This window comes from Cenococcum geophilum (assembly GCF_001692895.1).
Source record: "Cenococcum geophilum 1.58 unplaced genomic scaffold K441scaffold_25, whole genome shotgun sequence".
NCBI classification, from domain to species: Eukaryota; Fungi; Ascomycota; class Dothideomycetes; order Gloniales; family Gloniaceae; genus Cenococcum; species Cenococcum geophilum.
The window spans coordinates 804494-817520 of NW_027137583.1; the positions used below are offsets into that span (position 1 = coordinate 804494).

The window sequence follows — 13027 nt, forward strand, 5'->3', positions numbered from 1 at the left end:
TCTTCCATCGACTCTCCTGTGACCCTTGCTCGGCTTGCCCACTCCCTACCGTATACCCTGGCAATATGCTTCACATTACGTGCCTTATTATCCCTTCCGCTGGCGCGAGATGCGAACACCAGAATCAAAAGTACGCGTAAATTCACGGAGGTTTGATTCTACTGGTTCTATTGGCCAGCTCTTATCGATAATAGTAGAACGAAATATACCTGCTAAAGGGATAGTTCTACTAGGTCTATATAGTCTGTACTATTATTAGCTAGCTAGCTTCTGAGAGCTCCTCGGGTAGTTCTAATATTCTAACTATAAGGTCTATAATACTACCTCCCTCCTCTTAATCTTCGTCTTTAAAGATATTTTATATCTCTAAGTTACTTATCTAAGGTGCCGTATTCCTTAATTTAATTTAATTTGGTCTTAATTATTCCTTTATAAATATTGGTATAGGTGAAAGCGATGCTGATTTCACTAGATGGGGTCCTCTTATTTTAGATCCCTTCTTCTAAAGGAAATACTTCCGGCTAAGCGCGTACTAAAGTTCGTGGCTGTAAAACTTATCCGCTTTCTAAACTTTATAAGGCCTTGTTTCTCCCTTAGACATCCTAATCTATTTTAGCTAGCTGTATCGTCGTTCGATGTCGGCGCCGCCTGCTTGTCCGGCAAGAAGGCCACGGTGCTGACCGCCCTCAAGCTGTCGGTGAACCAAGCTCTTTTACAGCGCGAACACAGAGTAGAGCAATACGTTTGAAGAGGTGCTTCCTCGATAATTAAACGGTTTTAGAGGATGAATCGCTTAGCATCATGGATAAACGCTTAAGTATAAGTTAAAAATAAAGACCTAACAGGATCTTAAAATCTGTATCACGGCCTTATGCCTTCGCTCTTCCGCTAGCTGTAGCGCAGTTAGTCCGAACTTCTCCTTCGCGTTGACATCCACCCCTTTCTCCACCAGCAGCCTCGCCACCGCCTCGTCCCCTCGATTTACCGCTGTGTGCAGCACCGTCCATCCACCAGCATCCGTCGCGTTGATATCCGCCCCCAGCTCCACCAGCAGCCTTGCCACCGCCTCCGCCCCTTGCTCTACCGCCAGATGCAGCACCGTCCATCCACCAGCATCCCTCGCGTTAACATCCGCCCCTTTCTCCACCAGCAGCCTTACTGCCGCCTCGTCCCCTCGCTTTACCGCCAGATGCAGCGCCATCCATCCTTCCGCGCCCTTCGCGTTAATATCCGCCCCCAGCTCCACCAGCAGCTTTGCCACCGCCTCATGACCTCGCTCTGCCGCTAGCCGTAGCGCTGCCCGTCCACCTGCGTCCTTTATATTAATGCCCGCCCCCTTCTCTACTAGTAGCCTCGCCGCCGCCTCGTCCCCTCGCCCTGCCACTAGATGCAGCACCGTCCACCCACCAGCACCTCTCGCGTTGATATCCGCCCCCAGCTCCATTAGCAGCCTCACCGCCGCCTCGTCCCCCCGCTTTACCGCTAGATGCAGTACTGTCCATCCACCAGCATCCCTTACGTTAATATCCGCCCCCCTCTCTGCTAATAGACTCGCCGCTACCTTATTCCCTTGCTTTACCGCTAGATACAGCGCCGTTAATCCACTAGCATCCCTCGCGTTAATATCCGCCCCCAGCTCCACTAGCAGCCTTACCGCCACCTCGTCCCCTCGCTCTGCCGCCAGATGTAGTACCGTCCATCCACCAGCATCCCTCGCGTTAACATCCGCTCCCCTCTCTACTAGCAGCCTCGCCACCGCCTCGTTCCCTTGCTTTACCGCCAGATACAGCACCGTCCATTCACTAGCATCCCTCGCGTTGATATCCGCCCCCAGCTCCACCAGCAGCCTCACCGCCGCCTCGTCCCCTCGTTCTACCGCCAGATGCAGCATCGTCCATCCACCAGCATCCCTCGCGTTGATATCCGCCCCTAGCTCCACTAGCAGCCTCGCCGCCGCCTCGTCCCCTTGCTTTACCGCTAGGTGCAGCATCGTCCATCCATTAACATCACTCGCGTTGATATCCGCCCCTAGCTCCACTAGCAGCCTCGCCGCCGCCTCGTCCCCTCGCTTTACCGCTAGATGTAGCGCTATCCATCCTTCCACCTTCTCTACTAGCAGCTTTACTACCGCCTCATGACCTCGCTCTGCCGCTAGATGTAGCGCCGTCCATCCGTCCATGACCTTCGCGTTGACGTCCGCCCCCTTCTCTACTAGTAGCCTCGCCGCTGCCTCGTCCCCTTGCTCTACCGCTAGATGTAGCGCCGTCCGTCCGGCCACTTGTAATAGTGTCTCTCCGGCGCTGTCTGGGCAATCAAAATCGTCGGTATAGTCCAGAAGAATCGTTAGGATGTTATCGAATTTCGCATTATAGTTAGCGCATGCCCAATAAACTGGTAGCCGCCCTTCCCTATCTTTAATATGAGTATCTGCACCAGCCTCCAGCAATAGCCTAACAATGTTGACATTCCCGAATTGCACAGCTCCATGCAGTGGGGTTTCTCCATCAATTTTGAGCTGGTTAATATCCTCTGGTTTCATTCGAGAGAGTAGAATGCGTGCGATAGCTTCATTACTTTTCCATTCACCTGTGACCCGCAAAATAGTGTCCCTAGCAACATCGGAGCTCTGTTTATACCACGATAGTAGATCCCTTAGTATTTCGACGGCTCCGCTCATTATGGCTGCGTGAACGTAGTACCGTAGACCCGGAGCTGATGAGACCAGAAAAGCGAGCCTTTGATGCTCACCTGCTGTCTCCACGAGAATACGGAAGAGATCATAGTCTCGTCGCTCAATTGCTTCCTCCAGCGCCGTCATTACTCTCCAGGATGTGCCAGCATCGGTAAGGTAAACCTGAGCCCCGCGTAGAACCAAATACTGACAAACCAGAACATGGCCTTTTCTAGCGGCCAGAACTAGTGGTGTCAATCGTCCTTTGGGTTGCGTGGTTACATCCACATCAATTCCCTGACGGATAAATGCTTTCACTGCATCAAGATCACCTTTGGCACATGCAGTGAAGATATCTGTCTTCGTTGTGGAAGGCGGGAACAAGGGCTGAGGGCTGGCACTATAGGAATGAAGGCGCTTGACGTGGACGTCCAGGGCTGATTGAGATGGAAACCCGATGCTGCGAGCATAGCACCCTTCATTCGGGCACTTGAATGGCCGTTCGTGCTCTTCGACGTGGGCATCTCGAGTTTGTCGATCCATAAATCCGAGAGCGAACATTTGGCATCGTGGCTTCGGGCATTTGAAATGAGGAACTCCATTGAGCCCAAGAAAAACTGTTTTTCTTTGATCATCCAGCCTTGCAAGGTCAATCAATTCGATGACCCTCCGAATGGCAGACGTTCGTTCTTCGAACGAGTCCTTTTGGCCGTTGTTGCGCCATTCTTGCAGGATTTTCCGGATCTGTTGCGCTGTCGGACTAGGCTGAGAGCCTAGAGTATTTGATCCAGTCTGTTGCATTACCTTATAGTCTCCAAGAAGGCAAATGACGGACCCGACAATGTTCTCAGAGAGTTCCACAGGGACATCGGCGGCGGGGTTTAGCACGGAGTCAACGTGGTGATGCCAAAACGCAGCCGCGTAATCTTGAAGGCTGTAATATCCAGAGAGAGCGAACTCTCGGATACTTCGCTCTCGAAGACCATGCTTAAATGGACCGGAGGTCAGGTATCGAGAGCAGAAAACAGCCATCTTGGCGTGCTCTTTGAAAAGGAAAATTCGACCGGTGTGAATAAGATATCTACAAATACCATAAGCTCGTGTTCTGATAGTTGGATCTCTTGTAAAGAAGGGCAAATGACTTAGACGTGGCAACCTACTCTCCAGCAGTGTCGTGAACAAGGCTTATAACAATTTCAGCCTCAGATGCTGTTCCCAAGTTGCACTGGTCGGCTTCGACAAGTGATCCGCAGAGGACCTTGCAACCGTCGACCCGGCGATTCTTAAAATTGCAACAGCCTTGCTCGAAATCGATACAGAATCGCGATTGAATCTCCCTCCACCGGAGAGGTCTGGCAGCGCAGGTTATCCAGCCCAGTATCCTTGCAGCAGCTTCTCTTCTCGGCTGAGCGGGACGTTCGAGAACCCGGACGACCACGCGCTCGTACCTGTCGACATCTTTTAGCTTTAGAGTGCCCACCAATGGAATTAAAAGGGGCGCTGTACGCCGAATTTAGCCCGTCTGGAAAGTTTTCCGTTTTCAGTTCATCTGCGAGCTCGGCTTCTGATCCTTGGTGCATGAGGTTGTCCAGCACCACCTTGGCGTAGAGGAACATCCCTGTGAGACAGTGTGAGTAAAGTGGGCATTTTAATGAACCCTTAAACATGTGGGAGAATGCCGTATTCACCTTTTGAGGCTGCTGTGACTCTCCTTATTATCTCCGCTTGATCATCACGGCTAAGAGAGAATCTTTCTCGTATCTCAGATGTTCTGGACACTGTATAGTCCTGAATATCGCGAAGATGTGCATTAGTGGTGTCTAACTTAATGCCCGGGTATGTAGAAAGGTGTTGGTCAAGAACACCATCCCTCTGCCCGGCTAGGAACAACCGGATACAACCTCCCTCGGAGTGGGAAGTTGGTATAACGGAGTTCCCGAACCACTCAATGATACCCTTTGATTCTTCGTGCCTAGTATTCTGGCCATCTCCACACTCGTCTAGGCCGTCAAGAACAATCAGGCAGCGGTGCTGGCTCTTCAAGCTTTCCTGGGCCAGTTCCTTGAGCGCAGAAAGGGTCATAAGCTCTGGTGTGCTAGTAGAACAGCATTTCTGATAGAAGTACTCTATCAATGTGTCGTCCTGATAGAGCAACTGAACTAGTAGGGCACGAAGCATTCCACCCATGGATTTCTTGGTTTCTTCGTGGTGCTTGAAATAAAAGAACAGAAGAGGTGTCCTGGAAGCCGTTGTCTGGGATCTCAGGTGATCAATGATTCGTGACACAAGAATTGTTTTGCCTAGTTTCTTTGTCATTTTCCTGGACGAAAGACCGGATTCTCACCGCGCCTACTTACCAGCACCCGGCATGCCATGCATATACAGTGTACTATATGACGGGTTTCGTGAGTCAAGCCAGTGCAAAAAGCTTGGGTCCTTCAGGATCCAATCTCCGGACGGAGAAAAGCGCTGTTCTGAAGCCCGGTGCTGATCCGCTTCATAGTCTGGAGGCCCTAGCTTCTCTGCTATAATGCGTCTTTGTAGACGCAGCGCTTCCTGCTGTTCTCTGGCCTCCTTTTCGGCCAACCTTTCCTGAATTTCGTACAATTGCTTCGATAGCTCTTGGAACCTGCTGTATAGTTGCTGCGAGAGCTCATTAAATCTGGTCACGTTGAATTGGCGGATGTCTTGAATCTCTGCAATGGCTGTCGTCAACTTCTCATCCGACAATAAGGTCCTGTGACGCTTGAGGCTGTCAAGAATTGGCTTGAAACTAGTTTCAAAGGTCTTCCAGGCAGACCTCAGGACCGTCTCCCAGGCTGCGTACAATTCGATTAGTGTTCACTATCCAGCTTGTGGTATTGGGGGTTCCAAGGATGCCTAACCTGGTCTTGCAAATAAGTCAAGTGCCTTTCTGTGGAATTGAAGGATGTCGTAGAAGTACCGCTCGAGTACTTCCTTCACAGCAGGGCAATTTTTGAAGAGTTGGTCGTATTGCTGAAGGCCAGGAATGACCTCGCCGATTTCAACATAAGTGTCAAGCAAACGCTCAAGGACGTCGATTCTCGTGCCGGCCACCTTGCACGGCCTGTCAGTTTCTCTTTTCAAGTCATTGACTGACTATTCTGAGTGCTCGTACCACAAGAGCGAGTTTTATGGGCCCCTATTTGAAACCTCAGCACGTTGGGAGCCTGCGGCTAGCTATCCCTCTACAAAGAGGGCATGAGCACTTACCCATACGAATGCCACGACTTCGTGGACGTTGAGAAACACTTTGATGACTTGCTCTATCTGCTTCATTGCTTCGAGGAACTTAGAGACTTTCTTCAAATTTCGCAGCTTTTTCTCTAAACCAAAGCGATGCTGAATGTTTTGGATTTCCGACTCCACATCTTCGAAACGGGTTGCCGAAAATTGACGTTTCTGCTCTTCCGTGAGGCTATCTCGAAACCGTTCTAAGGCTTTGTTGAAAGTATTCTCAGGCCCACTGGCCATGTTGCTAGTTAGGAAATGCTAGCGATCATCGCTAATCTAGAATGAAACCTCCCAACGCTCCGAGTGGATGGATTGAGCACTTGTAGGGTCGATGAATCTATCCGACCCGACCGTCTCGCATATGGATGAATGATAAGACAAAGGAGAGAGGATTTGGGTTTGATGTTGGGTTTAAGAGCTGAGTAGAGAGAATAAATCACGGTATTACGCCTCTGGCAAGAGTTTTTATGGAGATGTTGGCAGGCTGACACGGCCTCCAAGCGGGGCGGCCTTCAAGGCTAACAAGCATTCAGCCTCACTTGGCTCCAGGCACAATTTTCTCATATTAGAGCGCACATCGCTGATGAGAAGTGTTCGATTTTTCCAACCCTTTGCCTTGCGGTTCGAAATCACCACTACTGTGATCCTGTGAATTTTGTTTATTACCCAAATCGATTGAGATGCTGACTCCATACAAACGGGGACAAGGCGATGCCGAAATTTCGGATGAGACCACGCCTACAAAGCGCCTCCTAGTCGGACTCGTTAGGCAGGGTCGCAGCGAGGGAGTGGAGTTTTCAAGTCTCGTGTGGGTGCTCATGAGGTGGATGAACCTCGGCAGATCGCATTTTATCAACAATTGCCCGCGCTGACTGCTTCAGTTCAGACCACGTTCCGAGTCCCTAGATGATTTCGAGATGACAGACGCCACAACATGGTCAGATACTTCTGAGAATATCTGTTATGGAGCTGTAGGTCAGCTCTCTGTTGCTGTTTGATCTAGCATCGTTATCAACTGGCCTAAGGATTTAAACCCTCAGTTTCCTTCCGGAATGAGCTAGCCCTCTTTAAAATTGGTTTTCATAAGTCGTAGTGCCTCGAGCCTCGACCCCGGAGATTGGAGTTGGGACATTTCTGACTTATCTCATTGGTGAGAGTTTCAGCTAACCTATAACATCTGCCGAAGTTGTGTTACGTTAAGGCTCAAGTCAGTTTCACTGAAGGATTTACCATCCAGTCATTACAATGGAACCGCTTCCACACATTCAAGCTTGTTGCCCGAGGAGAGTACTACCACTTATCCCAGATGAATGGGACGAGCACTGAGGACATTGGCATGCTAGATCTTATTACGACCAGATATCTGCACTCCCTAGGGAAGTTCTCGGAATTATCATTCACTGCTGTCCTTTCTTCATCAAGTCTGAACACCATCCCTCGAAAGTCAAACCACAAGAAAACGATCGTCGATATTTCTGTCAATATCATCGGGCCAGAGAGGATTGCCGACGATGTCGGGGACATTTTGGCAGACGATTCAGCGTATCTTCAGCATCCCTTCTTCTTGGAAACCGGAACCAGATACATAAACCCGCAATATTTCTATTCGAGAAACGAGAACACGGACCTGAAACATCTCATCGGCCCTCCAACGATAGATTCAAAATCTGTGCGTGTTTCTGAAGGGGTTGAGAATCTGTTGGAATCTCTTGATGATCTGTCACGCCTTGCAGTTCCCCTGGGGAGTCAAGCTGTCTCAGCAGCGGCTGGCGAGCGTCTCATTCTTACCCCGCTCAAGAGGTTCGGGCTCCCTGTCGCTGTCAAATGAAGTTTGCTCTTCTTTGTCCATCTAACCCATATTTATCTCATCAGGCACCAAGAAGACGGTCTCAAGTTCATTTTGAACAGAGAAAATCCAACTTTCTGTGACTCGGTCATCTCTGATCTTAAAGCTCTGATCGGTTCTCGGTTCGTGAACAAACTTCTAGTACCCTGGACGCTCTATTAATACCGACATGTTAGATTCTTCCCTCATAACCGGTCATTGTGTCTTGGCGGCATCGTGGCTGACGTTATGGGTTTGGGGAAAACGTTGACAATGTTGAGCGCGGTGGTTTGTTCGAAGAATGCGGCGACGGAGTTCGCCAAAACTGACAGCTGCCGAACGAGAGCACGACCAACCAGGGCAACCTTAATTGTTGTCACATCTCGACGTAAGCCTCACCCCATCCCTTCCTCGAACATCATGTTTTCTCCTTCTCTTATCTCGACGTTCAACAGGACTTACATCTTCACAGAGGTCTTGGATGTCTGGACATCTGAGATTGAGAAGTAAGTGCTCGTCAACAATATCATAGGATAGACGCACCTGACATGCCACATTGGAGACACTTGAGACTAGACACGCTAAAAGTCGCTCTTTTCCATGGTGATAGCCGTGCTAAGACAACTGAGGCACTTGTAGACCATGATGTCGTGTTAACGACCTACCGGACCCTTGTGTTTGACTGGAAAGGACGTCGAGTCCTGCAAGCAATGGAATGGTTCCGAGTCGTATTGGATGAAGGTAAGCCTAGCAGCTCCTTAACAGCCAACAGAAAATGCCATTGTTATCTCCAAAATACCCCCAAGATGGCCGGCTACTAACAGGAGACATAGCGCACTGGATCCGAAACCAGTCCTCCGAGCAATTCAAAGCGGCTGAGGACCTTCAGGCTGAGAGGAGATGGTGTCTTACGGGAACGCCCATTCAGAACCGCTTGGACGATCTACGATCACTTCTGAGATTTCTCCATTTTCAACCGTTTGCCACTCAAGAGTTTTTTGAAAAGCATATCGTTGAGCCACTTCGATCGGACTCCCATGACTCGTTTCGAAACCTGAGGCTCCTTCTCCGAATCACCTGCCTGCGTCGAAACGCGGCCTATCTCCATCTCCCCCCAGCAGAAACCGAAGAGGTTTCTATAACCCTTACACCTGAAGAGACAGTTGTGTATAAAAGGATCCTCGCAGATTGCCAGGCTGAGTTCGACAGGATGGTTAGCACCAACTCGGAAATCAAGAAGTATAATGTTCTTTTTGCCACAATCATGAAGCTTCGGCGGCTTTGCAATCACGGGACATTGCAGGCCGCCACACCAAGCTGCTCCACGCCATTCGGAAAGAGGCGAAGATCAAGGAAGCAACAGATCTCTACTGATGGGGAGCTATGTTGCGAGTTCTGTGGCGGGGAAGATGAAGATACCGCCACCTTATTAGACAGCCTCGATATGTGCCCTGAATGCTCTCGCTGCCTAGGGAGTCAAGAACCCTCTTTGTCCCAACCGCCAATGAACGGATCTTCTCCAGATTCCCCACCAAGCTCCCTAGCACCATGGGCGTCTGCAAGCCGAAGTTCTACTCCACAATCTCTTTCAATAATGTCTCCTAACTCCTCATTTGGGCTTCAGGCAGGGTACTCATCTAAACTTGTTGCTGTCACTGACAACATTCAAAAGTCACTTAACGACTCGAAAAGGTAAGCTGCCCTTATCTAAAGTCAATGTGAGAATTAGTCTGAGCAATTGTAGCCTTGTGTTCACATCCTGGCGGTCAACTCTGGATATACTTGTCAATATGCTCACAGATAGGGGTATCCCATGCCTTCGGATCGACGGACGAGTTAGTTTCTCTGATCGGCTTGAGATCCTCTCGAAATTTCGCGGAGATCCCAACACGCCTGTCCTGCTCATGTCCATTGAAACTGGCGCGGTAGGGTATGGCAGTTGACCCATGCTCACGACTGCTTCACTTACTAACTGAGAGTCAGGCTCACCTTGACTGTTGCCAATCGCGTCCACATTGTCGAGCCCCAATGGAATCCGTCAGTGGAAGAACAGGCTATCGCGAGGGCACTCCGAATGGGCCAGACTCGGAATGTGACTGTCATCAAGTATGTCACAGAGAAGACCGTGGAGCAGGTATATTGGCTCTGCCCTTTCGTGAGCCTTCACTGACCCTACGCTTCTAGAACATCGTCATGCTCCAGAAAAAGAAGAGTCAACTGGCCAAAATTTCCTTGGACGGCATGGATGATAGCGCGACGGGGAGGCTCGACGTTCGTGAAGCCAGCCTATTTCGGACAGTAGACACTGACAACTATTGCAGGACTTAAAATTTGTTCTTGACACAGGAGTGCAATAATCGGCGCTCGACGACTTTTTCGAAAAGATGCGGCACAAGTAACCACCGCCAGCAGGCAAAAACAATCAGCACATGAGGCTGAAGTCTGCAACTTATACTGTGCATCTCTTAAATCTTTCCCTGTTTGCTTTATCTCAATATTTACGCCAATAGGTCGTCGTCGTAGAGGTGTGTAAAAGAGTATGGTTGATAGACATCTCTTTTTTGGATCGTCCTTCTGCTTGGATTAATTTATTGAGGTATTCGGAAGGCCCAATGTAGATGGCAAAGTCGATCATCCCGGTGGGTAAGGGGGTATCTTCTCCCAGACGCGTTGTCAAGTGTACAGGATCAATTTTAGCGGTCGTGCTAGGGTCGGGCATGAGCGAATACAGCGATGCGAGAGGTATGTCAATAAACTGACTAGTTCCGATCATACACCTACAAGTGAACAGTCAGCCGGGACTGCGTCAACCATACAGAGGCGAAGGAAGTGCCTTATCTCTTTGAATCTCCATAGGACTAAGCCAAGCACTCGGTCATGCACACTACCAGTGCTCTTATCAATATCGAATATTGATTACTGAATTTTCAATATTGAATATTGAATGTCAATGTCAATGTCAATACGATATGTTCAATACTGAAAGATATTGAATATTGAAGATTTTTAGAGTTGAGGTGGTAAAAATGAGGCAAGATGTATTAGTAAATAACTCTCGGGCCTCCTTACAATACGTGCGCATTTAAAATTCATTAGGTAAACCTATAGAAGGTAAAAATTACCAAACATTAAATTAGATCTTGTAAGTCATCGCGCACAACATCGTCAATTTTAATAATTTTTGCACCCCCCCAGAGCTCAACCCTCCCCCTCCCCGTACACTCTACCTTTGATTAATGCCATACCTCCCTCATCTACCAACGCAACTGAGGACGATAATACATCCTCCTCCGCTATTTCTAAGCTTAATTCCAATCGATTTATCCACTCTAGCGGCGACGACGACGCGTCAAGCGACCCTACCCCAAACATGAACTCCCCAAAAGTCGCCTCGTAAAAGCGCCAGTTATCCACCTCTATGTGGCAGCTTACCCGCGATCCTCTCCCTTATAAAGCCATTCGCGATGGCAAGAATCGCATATAGTATTGCTTAATGTGGGGAGGGAGGCTATGGCGACGAATGTGGCACAAGAGACTTCGGAGGCCTTGGCAGAATCTAGAGAGCAGCCAACATCTACTACACCACGCCAAGGATTGCGGAGGTGACGATAGTGGTAAGAGAGTAGTCGCGAGAGAGTAACTATTTTGAAGCTCTACTAGAGCCCAGGGGCGTACGGAGCCTACTTTTAAATAAAACACCATACCAAGACTGTACTATATTCAATATTCAATATCTTTTCAATATTTTTCAATATTGAATTAATTTTCAATATCAATATCAATACGGCCCTCTACGAATATTGAATATTGATAAGAGCACTGCACACTACTATTCCATGCCGCTTCTGATGTGTGCTCCTGTTCGCATGAGCGTGCATCTATTATATACTGTCCTTACGCTCTTAGCCTTTAATCGTGCAGGAACACCGAAATCCCCGCTTTATACTTACACTTGCGATGCACCCCCTAATATTACGTAAATAAAATTTCTATTACTATACATTTATAGAGCTTACGAAGCGCTTAAAATAAGCACTACTTTTATCTAAATATCCTAACGATAGGTAGTACTACGTAGACGTAGACCCCGCAAGAGCTCTACAGAATGAAGCTTAGGCGGAGCTCTGCACGAAGCTCTACACAAAGCTCTACACGAAGCTGTACACGAAGCTGTACACGAAGCTCTACTTGGAGCTCTGCTTAAAGCTCTAATATATCTATTATATATTGTTCTTATTTCTGCTCTATGCGGACACTGTCACGCATAGGAACACCAAACTTCTACCAACCTAGACAACCATTATTAATTACCGCACTACTCTATGGGTCTCCCCCTTAACCGCTTATTTTGTGCCCGTTGCCATTGCGCCAGGTCTATTTCTGAATACCCCTTTAATTCTGACGGCCTCCGCCTTACTATATATGTTTATTGCCAGTATAGGCGGAAGGAGAAGAAGCAGGCCCAACAGCCTCCGAAACAGCCTTTGCAGCAGTCTCCGCAGCAGTCTCCGCAGCAGCCTTATCAGCAGCCTTATCAGCAGCCTCCTCAGCAGCCTCCGCAGCAGCCATAGAACTCTCCGCGCTACTGCTCCAGTTGTAACCAGCCACGTCAACGCTTCTAATTTAGCCGGTTTAAAACTTGCGAGATCTGCTGTATAACTAATAAGAAAGCTCTACCCTAAAGGTCCGAGCGGAGGCGGTTGCATGGCCTACGGAATTAGCATCGGCCTCCGTTATGGGAGTTAGCACAAACACATCTACAGCGGTGGCAGGAGATAGTAGGTGAGGCAGAACTAAAATCACGGCTAAAACGCGTCCTAATTATAGAGGACTACCTTCGAGAAATATATCTAAATAAATAAAGCTGACGGCTATAATAACGTGAAGAGCGCTGCCAAAAGCTACGGCAGTAACAGGAAAGGGCCTCGAGCTACAGAGAATACGGCTTTAATACTGGGCCTTACCACCCGAAAAGGGAGCAGCTTCTTACCGAAGGAGCTCTATACGTGGGAAGCTATGCAAGAGGCTATCCCTTATCCCGTCAATTCGCGTCCAACGGTTGTCGATAAGAACCAGCCAATCAATCGAGCTGAGTTTAACGCCCGTTCTAAGGAATATAAAGCTTTTGATTTTATAGTAATTTGATATACACGCCTAATTTTAGGAGTTAAGTCGTTCGATATAAGGCTACTAGCACTTATCCTCCCTATAGAACGGTATTTTATATTATAGTAGGTAAGTAATTGATGAAATCTATATAGATGCACGCGTTGTTT

The 13027-nt window shown here is 48.5% G+C and overlaps 4 protein-coding genes across 4 annotated transcripts; 1 reads left to right on the plus strand and 3 right to left on the minus strand.

Annotated features, from left to right (window-relative positions):
- Window positions 1-1117: 1117 nt before the first annotated feature.
- On the minus strand, window positions 1118-1450 carry K441DRAFT_485842 (ankyrin; the record flags this gene model as incomplete). The annotated part of the gene is made up of 1 exon (XM_067641933.1): window positions 1118-1450. A coding segment is annotated over one exon (333 nt), but the record flags the coding sequence as incomplete, so codon positions are not given.
- A 138-nt stretch (window positions 1451-1588) lies between these two features.
- On the minus strand, window positions 1589-1795 carry K441DRAFT_459764 (ankyrin; the record flags this gene model as incomplete). The annotated part of the gene is made up of 1 exon (XM_067641764.1): window positions 1589-1795. A coding segment is annotated over one exon (207 nt), but the record flags the coding sequence as incomplete, so codon positions are not given.
- A 1068-nt stretch (window positions 1796-2863) lies between these two features.
- On the minus strand, window positions 2864-6166 carry K441DRAFT_564509 (uncharacterized protein; the record flags this gene model as incomplete). Its single annotated transcript, XM_067643653.1, has 7 exons — window positions 2864-3752; window positions 3832-4119; window positions 4178-4289; window positions 4360-4971; window positions 5029-5490; window positions 5557-5749; window positions 5906-6166. Coding segments are annotated over 7 exons (2817 nt in total), but the record flags the coding sequence as incomplete, so codon positions are not given.
- A 220-nt stretch (window positions 6167-6386) lies between these two features.
- On the plus strand, window positions 6387-10161 carry K441DRAFT_134459 (uncharacterized protein). Its single transcript, XM_067640091.1, has 12 exons — window positions 6387-6749; window positions 6813-6897; window positions 7113-7726; window positions 7799-7894; window positions 7949-8139; window positions 8224-8257; window positions 8314-8492; window positions 8585-9443; window positions 9496-9681; window positions 9735-9857; window positions 9936-10022; window positions 10073-10161. Exons 1-12 carry the CDS (start codon window positions 6607-6609, stop codon window positions 10077-10079), a joined length of 2604 nt encoding a protein of 867 aa, XP_067503217.1. The 5' UTR covers window positions 6387-6606; the 3' UTR covers window positions 10080-10161.
- Window positions 10162-13027: the final 2866 nt, after the last annotated feature.